Source organism: Aedes albopictus, chromosome 2 (assembly GCF_035046485.1).
Source record: "Aedes albopictus strain Foshan chromosome 2, AalbF5, whole genome shotgun sequence".
NCBI classification, from domain to species: Eukaryota; Metazoa; Arthropoda; class Insecta; order Diptera; family Culicidae; genus Aedes; species Aedes albopictus.
In genome coordinates, this window is record NC_085137.1 from 354,833,243 (window position 1) to 354,845,476 (window position 12,234).

General features: G+C 45.7%; 2 protein-coding genes across 3 annotated transcripts; both read right to left on the bottom strand.

The window, feature by feature from the left end:
- Window positions 1-541: 541 nt before the first annotated feature.
- Window positions 542-7,924, bottom strand: LOC115263137 (uncharacterized). 2 transcript variants are annotated; one of them, XR_009997895.1, is made up of 2 exons: window positions 797-7,924; window positions 542-735 (listed from the first exon to the last, which is right to left on the bottom strand). XR_009997895.1 is itself a non-coding variant. In XM_062852765.1 (2 exons), exon 2 carries the CDS (start codon window positions 7,386-7,388, stop codon window positions 1,023-1,025), a length of 6,366 nt encoding a protein of 2,121 aa, XP_062708749.1. In that variant the 5' UTR covers window positions 7,389-7,606; window positions 7,668-7,924; the 3' UTR covers window positions 542-1,022. The 2 variants fall into 2 exon arrangements, 1 of the variants encoding a protein (XP_062708749.1); XM_062852765.1 differs by having other exon boundaries at window positions 542-7,606; window positions 7,668-7,924.
- An 887-nt stretch (window positions 7,925-8,811) lies between these two features.
- Window positions 8,812-9,786, bottom strand: LOC109416315 (thymidylate kinase). The gene is made up of 2 exons (XM_019690360.3): window positions 9,549-9,786; window positions 8,812-9,480 (listed from the first exon to the last, which is right to left on the bottom strand). The coding sequence occupies exons 1-2, from the start codon at window positions 9,745-9,747 to the stop codon at window positions 8,933-8,935; spliced, it is 747 nt and encodes a 248-aa protein (XP_019545905.2). The 5' UTR covers window positions 9,748-9,786; the 3' UTR covers window positions 8,812-8,932.
- Between the last annotated feature and the right edge of the window lie 2,448 nt (window positions 9,787-12,234).

The window sequence follows — 12,234 nt, forward strand, 5'->3', positions numbered from 1 at the left end:
TTACACAATGAAGAGAAAGCTAATCCCAAGCATCATCTGTTGGTTCTTTGTGTAAATGCAGTTGTCCTTGCAATAACAGAGGAGCAACCGCGGGCGGTCAATCATGCTCATGCTCATGCTCATGCTCATGCTCATGCTCAAAAAAGTTAACAAAGTTTTGGTAATTATTATGAAATAAACAGCATTATCCAATGTTTGAAAAATCTGTTCATTCCAGCACACCTATGGGTGGCATTATTTAAGAGTGTTCAAAATATTTCGGCCAAAATAGTTCTGAACCAAAATCAACAGATGGCGGTAGTTTTTCAACGGTTTTTATTTTAAAATTTTGGACGGGAATTTCATGAACCTTTGCACTAGCTGGCACGTCGGTTCGTCGGTGGTAAGAGTTCACGACCTCCCATCCTCGGTGAGCAATGCGACCGTTAGGGAGCATATGATGAAATTCGGGGAAGTAATTTCTATCAGGAATGAAACCTGGAGACAATACTTTCCCGGCGTTCCCAATGGCGTCAGAGTGCTTCGCATGAATGTCTTTCGTGATTGTTGCCACTGTTTTCTTTTAGCAGTCCCTTAGAAAAACTCGAGGTTGCTTGGGACAGCTTTAGCTGTAAATAATTTATTTTTTAAGTTTTTAATTCATTAGGTTAATAGATTTTACTTACAATTTTAACAGTATCTCCTTGCTATTCCTCTAGTTTTAATGAAAATAGTTTGTAGTATGTATTCGTGTAGCTAGATTAATGAATTCAAATTAGATAAGTGACAAATAATAGGTTTAAGGTTTTACACTTACTTTTAGGTAGTTTTAAATTCAGTTAAGATAATTTAGGCAAACTAGCACCTTCCGAATACTTTGGGTAAAATAGCGAGATTTCTTTTTCAGTCCTCTTCTGTAGATACTTTACCACAATTTGCCACGTAATCGTCACTGACAAACTTCCATATTCACGTTATGTCAGTTTGTGGTATCTGACATTTCAGGTGCGTGCACCTGGTTTGTAGCCGCCCTGTGGAAATTTTCATCCGTTCCGCGCTGAGGGGTTCTCGTCGTCACATCCCCCCACCCGTAAACTATCCTGGTCGTTGTCAGCTTCCGGTTTACCTCCATCTACGACGTCGAGTAACGCCAACTTCACTGCTGGTCTCCGTAATAAACCATTCGCTGTTCGCACCCATGCTTGCCGCACTCGACCATCTCTGCCTTGTACCACTTTCTCTATTATACCCCTTATCCACTGATTCCGTACCGCTCCATCGACGATCAGTACTAGATCTCCTTCAGCTACCTCTTTCACTTCTTCGAACCACTTCGACCGTCTGGATATCACTGGCAAATACTCCCTGATCCATCTCCTCCAAATCCCATCCGACAGGTACTGGGCGAGTTTCCAACCGTTTCTTAGCGTAGCGTGATATTCTGTAGGTAGCACTGGCTTTTGTTTCACTCCGCTAGAGCTTCCCAGTAAGAAGTGATTCGGAGTTAGGGATTCCTGTTCAGCAGACTCGAGCGGTATGTAGGTCAACGGCCGCGAATTAATCATAGCCTCTGCCTCGATCACCACTGTTTCCAAAATCTCATCGTCCGGTCGTCTCTGATTCTCCAGTATACCTTCGATTGAGACCTTTACCGATCGAACCATTCTTTCCCAAGCTCCTCCCATGTGAGGAGCTCCAGGCGGGTTGAACGACCAACGGGTCGTGGTGTTCGTAAATGTAGACGCTAGGTGATGAACCAGCTCTTCAGCTTCTCGCTTCAGTTGATTACTTGCGCCAAGAAAGTTAGTGCCATTGTCACTGAATATTTCCACCGGTGCTCCACGTCGCGACACGAACCTTCTCACTGCCATTACGCATGATTCCTTGGACATACTGTGAACAACTTCAAGGTGCACCGCGCGAATCGTCAAGCAAGTGAAAAGTGCAATCCACCGCTTAACGTTGCTGCGCCCAACTTTCACTAACACTGGACCAAAGTAGTCGACACCCACGAATGTAAACGGTCGGACATAGGGCGTGACACGAACCTTGGGTAGCGGTGCCATAGGCGGGGGATTAGGAACAGCTCTGCGAATTCGGCAAGTCATACAGGAATCCGCGACCTTAAATACCACTGACCTTAGTCGTGGAATCTCGTAGAGCTGCCGCATCTCATTGACTACCGTTTCGCGGTTACGGTGTTGTAGGCGACGGTGGTAATAATCGACAAGAAGAAACGATATGCGATTTTGACGAGGAAGTATCACCGGATACTTAGTGTGAAACGCCATCCAGTCGGCATTTTGCAAGCGACTTCGTTTCCGCATCACTCCCGTGTCGTCAATGAACGGACACATCTTGTACAGTGGGCTCGATTTCGGTAGGACTTCATGGATATCTTCTGATCTCCCTTTCGTCTTCTTCAGCAACTGTACTTCTGGGCCGAAGGATTCTGCTTGTGCTTGTATCCACAACGATCTCTCGGCTACAACCATTTCGTCCTGCGTCAGAGCTCCCAGCTTTTGTTCTTCGTTTCGCCTTGATCGTTGGATATTCTGGATGAACCGGTGTACATATGACATGGTGCGGTGCAGTTTCTCCCATTTACTGAATTTAGTGGCGTCTACCACCAGCAGCTCTGTTTCGTTGTGAAGATTACACGGCATATGCTCCTTGATCAGCTCCTCCTCCGTTGGATTGATCTGTTCAGCTTCACGTGGCCAGAATGCCTCCGGTTGTTTGAGGAATGGTGGTCCTTGGAACCACCGGCTTTCCGAGCGAATGTCTGGTCCAGTTCCCCATTTTGTGGCGTCATCTGCAACATTATCTTTTGTAGGTACTTTACGCCACTCGCTAACATCCGTCATTGAAAGAATTTCTCCAATCCTGAATCCCACATATTGATGGTATCGCCGCTGGTCTGACCGAATCCAGGCGAGCACGGTATTGGAGTCGGACCACAGGACACGCTTCGTCACAGAGAGGGAGTGCATTGCTAATACACTGTTGAGCAGACGAGATCCCAGAACTGCAGCTTGGAGTTCGAGCCGAGGTATCGTCAGCATCTTCAGAGGAGCAACTTTGGATTTCGCTGCTACAAGGCTAACGGCTGGACCTTCTGGTGTATCTACTCGAAAATACACTGCGCATGAGTACGCAGACTGGCTTGCATCGACAAATGTGTGAATCTGCAACATGGAGTAGCTGTTCTCTCGCGCTCCCTTGAGGTAGCAACGGGGTACACGAAGAGTGCTCAGCTTTGGGATAAGTCCAATCCACTGCTTCCACTGCATTAGTATCTCTTCGGTAATCGGGTCATCCCACTGTATTCCGGTCGCCCATATGTCCTGCATCATGGTGCGCCCATGGATCAGGAAGAATGAAATCAATCCCAGTGGATCAAAGAAGCTCATAACAGTGCGCAAAACTTCTCGTTTTGTTGGCACGTGCGATTGTTCGAGAACATGAAGTAAATTGTCTCGAAGGGAAACTGTAAACGTGAAGGTATCGCTGCTCGGAATCCACTTCATGCCAAGTACGGATTCAATCTGCTCATCTTTCTCCACACAAATGTTCTTCTCTGCTTCTGGTGATTCATCGCCAACCTGTGCTGCTATAGTAGTTTCGTTGGATAGGAAGTTTCGGATTTCGAAACCCCCCGCAGCATGTATAGTTTTCACCTGCCTTCCTATCTGCACCGCTTCTTCGATTGTTCCAAAGCTATCCAGGTAATCGTCCACGTAGTGACGATCAACGATAGCTTCTACTGCCCGTGGATACTCTGCTTCATAGTCCTTAGCGTTCAAATTTTTTATGTATTGAGCGCTGCTCGGTGAACATGCAGCTCCGAAGATGGCTACATCCATGACGTACGTAATGGGCTCTTCTTGTGGGTGATCTCGGAATAGGAATCTCTGGAACTGTCGATCTTGTGGACGGATGAAAAACCGATGGAACATTTCCCTGATGTCGCCAGTTAGGGCAAACTGATACAGCCGGAACTTTCCAATAACCGCTGGAAGAGATGTCAGGTAATCTGGCCCTTTCAGCAGTGCAGAGTTTAGCGAGACACCGTCAACTTTGGCAGCAGCGTCCCAAATCATCCTCAGCTTATTCGGCTTCTTCGGGTTTAGCACTATCCCCAACGGCAAGTACCAGCACTGATCAGCACCGGTAGTAGACAGCTCGTGATAAGTTGCTTTGTGTGCATACTGCTTCGATTCGTAGTCACGCACCTGCTGTCTGACACGTTCGTACAGCGTTGATTCTTTATTCAGCCGCTTTTCCAAAGAACACATCCGCTTGTACGCCATTCCATAACTGTTCGGGAATCGTACCTCGTCGACTTTCCACAGTAGCCCCGTCTCGAATGCGTTACCGATTCTTCTAGTAGTCGTCTGCAGCAACATTTTCGCCCGTTGGTCTTCCTTGGATTCCAAGTGCGTTGTAGGATGCGTTACGCCAGTGTTGTCCAGTGAGATGTAGTCACGAACCAACTTATTGAGGTCTTGCTCTTGATCGGTCCATCCTCCAAAATGAAGCCCACACACGACCGTCGTTGCTAGCGTCGTTGCGCATCCGTAGATGCTCCACCCGATGCGGCTCTTAGCGGCAATCGGCTCTACCCATCTTCCTTCTCGGATTTTCAACGGTACGGTGAGCTTCAAGTTGTCAAGACCAATCAAGAGTTTTGGTGAAACCTTTTCGTAGCTTTGGATTGGTAGACCTCGAAGATGTGGGTAACGGCTGCACATTTCTTCGTAACATACCGTCTGTGACGGTAGTAGTAATCCACCTACAGTACGAGCGTTGGTCAATTGGTACTGCCTCGACGATCCTTTTGCGGAAATCTCAGCACTGATCCGTCTTGAATTGGGTTCACTACGCTTTATATTCCCAGTCCATTGTAAATTCAAAGGTTCTGTGGGTCCAACAAGGCCAAGTTGATCAGCAACGGCGTCCTCCAAAAGCGTAATCTTCGATCCTTCATCAACGAAAGCGTAAACGTTTACCTCGCAGTCCTTTCCATACAACGTTACCGGAATAATTCTAAACAGAGGTCCAGCACTCGCAATCGATTCGCTCAGATGACTCGTTGAGAACGCTGTGTCAATAGCTGTAGACGGTGAATGCAACAGTTGATGATGTTTTAACCGGCAATCGTTGACACCACATTCCTTTGCGGTTTTACACGGCCATCTGCCATGGAAATTCAAACACGATCGGCATACACCGCTTTGCTGAACCACGTTTAATCTTCCACTAATGTCCATCGCTTTGAACCGACTACATTCCGCTACTCGATGTCCTTCCGTATGGCATACTACGCATGGTTTCTTCGGAATCCGGGTGACTGAATTACTGCTACTAGCCAGTTCGCTTCTCGATGGCGTATCGGATTCCATGTGTGTCTGCACAAAGCTTCGCTCCTTATTCCTCTGGGATTGTTTCGGAACCTTCTCGATATAGGGGAAATCATCTGCTACGTCATATGCAAGCTCGACCAACGTTGACATGAACTGTCCAAATGTGCTCAGATCTACGTCAAGCCGCATGCTCTTGTATGCTGACCATTTAAGCTTGTAGTCAACTGGCAATTTTCCAACTAGGTCATGCAGCAATGATGGGTTGGTTAGATGGGTCTGTTGTCCAGCATTCTTCAGGTGTTGCACAAGGTTGTCCACTACCAGGCCGAATTCAATGATCCCATCTAAATCGTTGGTCCTTAAGGAAGGAAGCCGACGAACTCGTTCCGTCATTGAGCGGATAAGCGTCTCCGGTCGGCCGTACCGCATCTCCAAAGTACGAATCACGTGTGGAACACTTGCAGGACAAAGCAGTCTGCTACGAACAGCTTCGAGCGCTGGTCCCTTCAAGCATCGTTGAAGACGAATTAGGTTTTCGTCTTCGGAAAATCCGCAGGTAGATGTCGACCGGCGAAAGTTGCTAATCCAGATTGGCCATTCCTCTGGGTTGCCCGAAAAGATCGGTAAATCCTTTCCCATCACCTGTCTAGCAGCTAGTTGACGGTTTGTTGGTCCGTCCCCGTAGTCTCCGTTGCAGTGTTCTTGGCTACCAGACGCAACACTCCTCGGAATTGGCTGTTCTCCCCTGTTATCAACTCTTGCTTCGCCGAATGTTGCTTGAACATCCCGTTCGTCAACCGTACTTCGATTTTGGGCACCAGAGGAACCCGCTATATGCACTCTGACACTTCGATCTTCATAGTCACCGCCTGGAATCATTTCACTTAAACGGCGTTCACTTTCCCCTCTTTCGTGAGCACTAGAACGATCGCGGTTTTCAAAACGTTCAGCGCAGTCGATTCCAGTAAACAACAGCTTCGGATTTTGATTACCAGCAGTGGCTTGGGTTCCGGAAGCTCCCCCCACTTTCAGTTGTTCGAACTCATCAACAAAATGTCGTTTAGAGAACATATTTGTGTGAGCTTGCTGATCTTTAGTTGCCTGGCTAATCAGAGTATGTGTAGGGTGGATTGTAGAGGAGACAACTTTATTTGGCGTTGTTAGAGGGGGGTGATCTAAACTCCTATCGGCCCTAATATTAGCTACTGCTTGAGGGTTAGTTTTCTCTTCGGGGAATACCTGCTTTTGACCACTGACAGGGTCGACTGCTGACGTAGACTCCCTCTTTAGTCCCGCTGTCTGCTGCGCCGTCTTAGTTAGCCAGTCCTCCACAATGTCCTTCGAGGCGATATCCGTGCCGATCGAACTGCCGCGGCTGCTACCGTACTCGGAAGCCTGACGGATCAACTTCACCTTCTCCTCCTCAGACTGTCTTCGGATTGCCATCTGCTGCTTCTTATATTCGCGCTCCAGTTCCATTTTCTTCTTCAAAGCGGCTTTCGCTTCGTCGATCCTTTTCGCCTCGATCGCTAATTCTTTCTCCCGCAATTCTTCCTCAAGCTTTCGTTCGAGGTCCTGAAGCTCCTTTTCCGCTGCCAATTCTTCTTCTCGTATCTTCTGCTGCTCCTCTATGGCTTTCAGCTCAAGTTGCAGTCGAATTCGAGCGCTCGATGTTGTACTTGGCTCGCCCTTCTTCGACTTTCGACTAACCTTGCTACCTCCGGTAGACGATTTCGCTCCCACTTTTCTCGAAGGAACGATAAGATTCTCTGGGCGCACTACCGGTTCTTTTGGTTTTGCACCTCTTTTATCCGATTCCATAGCGTCAGATTCGAGAGCTTGTTGATTGGTGATTGCTTTTTTGGGGAGTACGCAGGATGCACATTTCCATCCCCGATCCTGAACAGTAGCGTCGACTTTTACACAGGAATAATGATGCCATTCATGACAGGCGTCACAAGCCACCATGTCGTCGTGTTCGTCGGGCATAGCGCATGATGCACAATTTCGCGGAGCCTGCGAATCATTCCCATTATCCGCCATTGTTCGCGGTGTTAAAATTCTAAAGGATGTTGCCACTGTTTTCTTTTAGCAGTCCCTTAGAAAAACTCGAGGTTGCTTGGGACAGCTTTAGCTGTAAATAATTTATTTTTTAAGTTTTTAATTCATTAGGTTAATAGATTTTACTTACAATTTTAACAGTATCTCCTTGCTATTCCTCTAGTTTTAATGAAAATAGTTTGTAGTATGTATTCGTGTAGCTAGATTAATGAATTCAAATTAGATAAGTGACAAATAATAGGTTTAAGGTTTTACACTTACTTTTAGGTAGTTTTAAATTCAGTTAAGATAATTTAGGCAAACTAGCACCTTCCGAATACTTTGGGTAAAATAGCGAGATTTCTTTTTCAGTCCTCTTCTGTAGATACTTTACCACAATTTGCCACGTAATCGTCACTGACAAACTTCCATATTCACGTTATGTCAGTTTGTGGTATCTGACATTTCAGGTGCGTGCACCTGGTTTGTAGCCGCCCTGTGGAAATTTTCATCCGTTCCGCGCTGAGGGGTTCTCGTCGTCACAGTGATATACCGTATCTCATTACGATCGGCACTGATGATACGACGGTTTCATACACCAATCAACCGAGATTGTCCCGACCGTGTAGAAACACAGCACAGCAGTGCAACAAAGAATTATCCGGAGTAACAGAAGCAGCAGCAACAGTACCAGCGACTACAAGTTCCGAAAACGTAAACGGGCTGTTTAGTGAGGACGACTTTCCACCATTGGCGGTGGGTACCAGTGCCGAGGAACGAAAACAAAACGACGAATGGACGGACGATGACGAAGACGACAACGAAAACGTATCGAGCTCATCTACCGACTGTGACGAGAGTACAAACAAACGACGGCGTTCGAACAAAGCTGCTGTGAGCGAAGCAAAGAAAATTTGTGCGGACCAGTGTTCCCCAAACACGGCCCATGTGGATGTTATCGACTCTCCATCGAGAGGAAAAAGTGTATCTTTTAAAATTAAAAGTGGAAAAGTTTGTAACTCTATTTATAATAGGAAATGATTGTTGGCTCTGTAAAGCTGAGTACGGCGAGTGAGCCTTAAATAAACGAATTGGGAAAAAAAAAAAAAACTTTCGCCCCTCCTCACTAAAAGTTTCTTCCCGTTACAGACGTAGAGAAGCAACGCACGTCATATAAACATTCTTTTCCTCCCTCGATGACTACAAGGGCGTGGCCGGCGCCATTATTGGCTTAAAAAAGGTTTACATCTCTAAATCCGGCCTGTTATACACCACATACTTTTAGCATATCTTGAAGATTGCGCCTTATGATTCCGTCCTATAATCCGTTTAGCTTAGATCGTTTGATCGCGTATCAAACGCTAGACTTAAAACGGCCCTGGGGACTGTGATAAACGTTCAAGTTCAAACACATAAAAGGAGAATATGAATCCATTAAAAATATATATGTTCTGCTTAATTAATCTAACATATTGATCTAAACATCAAGTACTGAGCAAGGTAACGAATTAAATGCAACAGTAAAGTAGAGGTATTTTACAAAAATCTTACCAAAGCATCCCCAGTGGCTTATCGCCGCAGGAATCTATCGTATCGACGACCATCTCGCAAAGTTCCACAGTTAGCGCGTCCTCGGTCTTGTCCGCATCGACCACCTTCCAGTAGCTATCGTCCTTCAACGATCGGAACTTTTCCATCACTTTTTTCTGCAGTTCCGGCACTTCGTACCGCTCTTCACCGAATCCGCCCCGCTTGGCCATCGCTTCCGCCGACAACGTAAGCAGAAGAACAAGATCCGGCTTCAGGAGACCGGTTTCCGGCGCCTTGCACCAGTCCATGCTCAAACCCTTGGCTGAGCTGAATGCCACACCGGAAAACGAGTAGCGATCTACAACCAACGAAACTCCACTCCGCAACAACCGTTCCATCTCGTTTTTGGCCTCCCACCTATTGAGCGTGAACAGCAGGTGAATTCCTTCGTCGGTGAAATTGTCCTTATTGGTCAAGTAGGAATTAATCAACGCCCCACACTGCGTTGTCCTGTCCGGAAAGTTCATGAATTTAGCTTTGTGTCCGGAACTGATGAGGGATTCCACTATCGATGGGAACAATCATGTGGTTATTTAAAAAGGACTTTAGCACACAAAGTTCATGAGTACTTACCGATCCTTTTACATTGCGTCGTTTTACCCGCACGGTCGCAACCTTCCAAGACAATGAGGGCTCCTCTTTTTTGCATTATCGACATTGTAGACAACCAACGAAAAATTCTTTTCGGCTTGAAACTTGAAGATGCGAACTTCCCAATGTGAGCAGCCAGGCCGTTTTGGCGGTGAAAACTGATTCTGTTGATGCAAAGCATGATCGCTGCGCTGCGCTGGCGCGGCAGGCGGAAAACGTCAGATGATGTTTTTTTTATTTGGGCCAGACACCGAAGCCGATAGCGCATCAGATCACTTTTCACAGTGGCATGAAAAGAGGTTGCGATTTTCGCCGAAAATCGAAAATATTTAGTCTACCCGGATAAAAAATGACCATTCATTATTGCGGCGCTTATGTCGTTTTCGTTTTTGCGGCGGTGCTACACCGCTTCGTGCTACACTTTTTGCAGAATAAACGAACATTTTCGGTGCAGTTGCATTTGTGTGCGTGTATAAACACCAAAATATTGACAACTTTGCAAACGCTGATTGGTGGACACGGTGTGCACCAGCTACACTCCCGATTTTTTGAGTGCTACACTATCTTGCGCGGTGCAAAAAAAGTGCTGCACCGGTGTAGCACGAAAATCAAAAACGAACATTTTCGGTGCAAAAGTGCTACACCGGTGTAGCTCCACCGCAAAAACGAAAACGACATTATATTGCTGAATGCACCCCAAATTGGACTGACACAATAGTGTGCACACACCTTCAAAGTGTGATTGCAGCGCAGGGTGACGTCGGATCGAGTTGAGGTCTTCGGTGCACTTATTCCTCGTAAATGGAGGAATAAGTGCACCGAAGACGTCGAGACGATGCGAGGCAAATGTGCACTTTTATCACACTTTTAGGACGTACCAAAAAAAGTGTGATAGTCCAATTTGGGATGTAGTCTGCAATACACTCAAATTAATCGACTGATAGATTCTATGTGCGCTAACCCCATAGATTGCTGGCGAGAGAGAGATAATATAATTTCTCATAATAAATCCACATTGGGCGGCGGCGATATGGGTTCATTCAAATATTACGTAACGCAAAATTTGACAATTTTTGACCCCCTCCCTCCCCCACGTAACAGGTTTTGTATGGGAAATTTTGGAATTTTGTATGAAGCGTAACACAGCGCTAGACCCCCCCCCCCCTCCCCCTTAGCGTTACGTAATATTTGAACGGACCCTGTGGCCGCTAGGAGATTCCCGCGATACAGACGCAATGTCAAAATCGAACAAATACTGTCACCCACCCAGCGGCATCGCAGCTGCCTTCAGGCCGTTCATATCAAAACAAAAGTTAGCACAATGGCTTCTCAAGTAGCCAGAAATCGTAATAATATTTATCGCGACATTGTTTCACTATACGCATACGCATCATCTCGTCGGCGTTGTATTTAATAATCGGGATTTTTTATTGATGCTGCAGGAGGATGCGGCTTCATCCTCTCCATTTCCACATTGCGTCTGTATCGCGTGCATCTCCTCGCGGCCATATCGCCGCAGCCTCATGTGGATTTGATATGAGCGCCGCATGCAGAATTTCTGACCATCAGGGCGCTCATAGTGGTGCGGTCATATTTTGACAACTTGATGGAAAAGAAGAAGACAAACGCGTTTCGAGGATTTATCTTGCAAGGCACAATACAAATATACTATATTAACAATATAGGTCACTCTTACGATTTTTTGGCGACACCTTTTTAGTGAATGTGGCGCCACCAAGCGTCAGAAGAGGTACTACTACACACTAAATGCATGCGCTATCCGAATGACGTTTATTCTGTCGAACTGTCATTGCATGGTGGGGATGCCCATTTCTTCTGAAATAATCGATTAAACATTAATCGATTTTTTTCAACTACGCAAATTAGAACAAATTTAATTCCCTCTTCTTGAACAATTTCTGGCGTATATTATCATCGCAGCACCAAATCGAAGTCGCGACTCGCGCGACATGCGAAGTTGCAGATGAGAAGTAAATTTGAACCGATAAACGTTCATAACAGAGATTAAAACACAGACGACCCAAAGCGAAATTTCCGTTAGCGAGTTATGAACGGTATTTTCTCCGGAAATAACACAAGAATTTCCTTGTGAATTGCACCCTGGATTTTTTTTTCTCCAAGATTCCTCCAGAAGCTCTTGGAGGATTCCTCCTAGAATTCATTCTCGAATTATTTTAGGAACTCCTTTCGGGATTGCTCCATAATCCAACATTGTTTTTATCTGGGATTACATATCTCCAAGAAAAAAACGCCGTCAGTGAAATACTAGATTTGTAGTAATAAGCTGAATTTTTATATAATGAGAAAGTAAATTCTTCGTTGCTGCAATAAAATGGTAACTGCAATAATGGTAACAAAAAAGGAAGGGTTTTATGATTGCTTGTGTGATTTGATGCTGTTTGAGCAAAACTTAGTTATATTGACGACGTCTGTTTTAAAGACTTTCGAATAGTTTTGGCGTTTCAGTCTTTTCGGGGTCAAAAACAACTAAATGTTTTCTTCTTCCAACGTTTCGATCCTTATTGGATCTTCATTCGATTCCCTGAGGAAGATCCAATAAGGATCGAAACGTTGGAAGAAGAAAACATTTAGTTGTTTTTGACCCCGAAAAGACTGAAACGCCAAAACTATTCGAAAGCAAAACTTT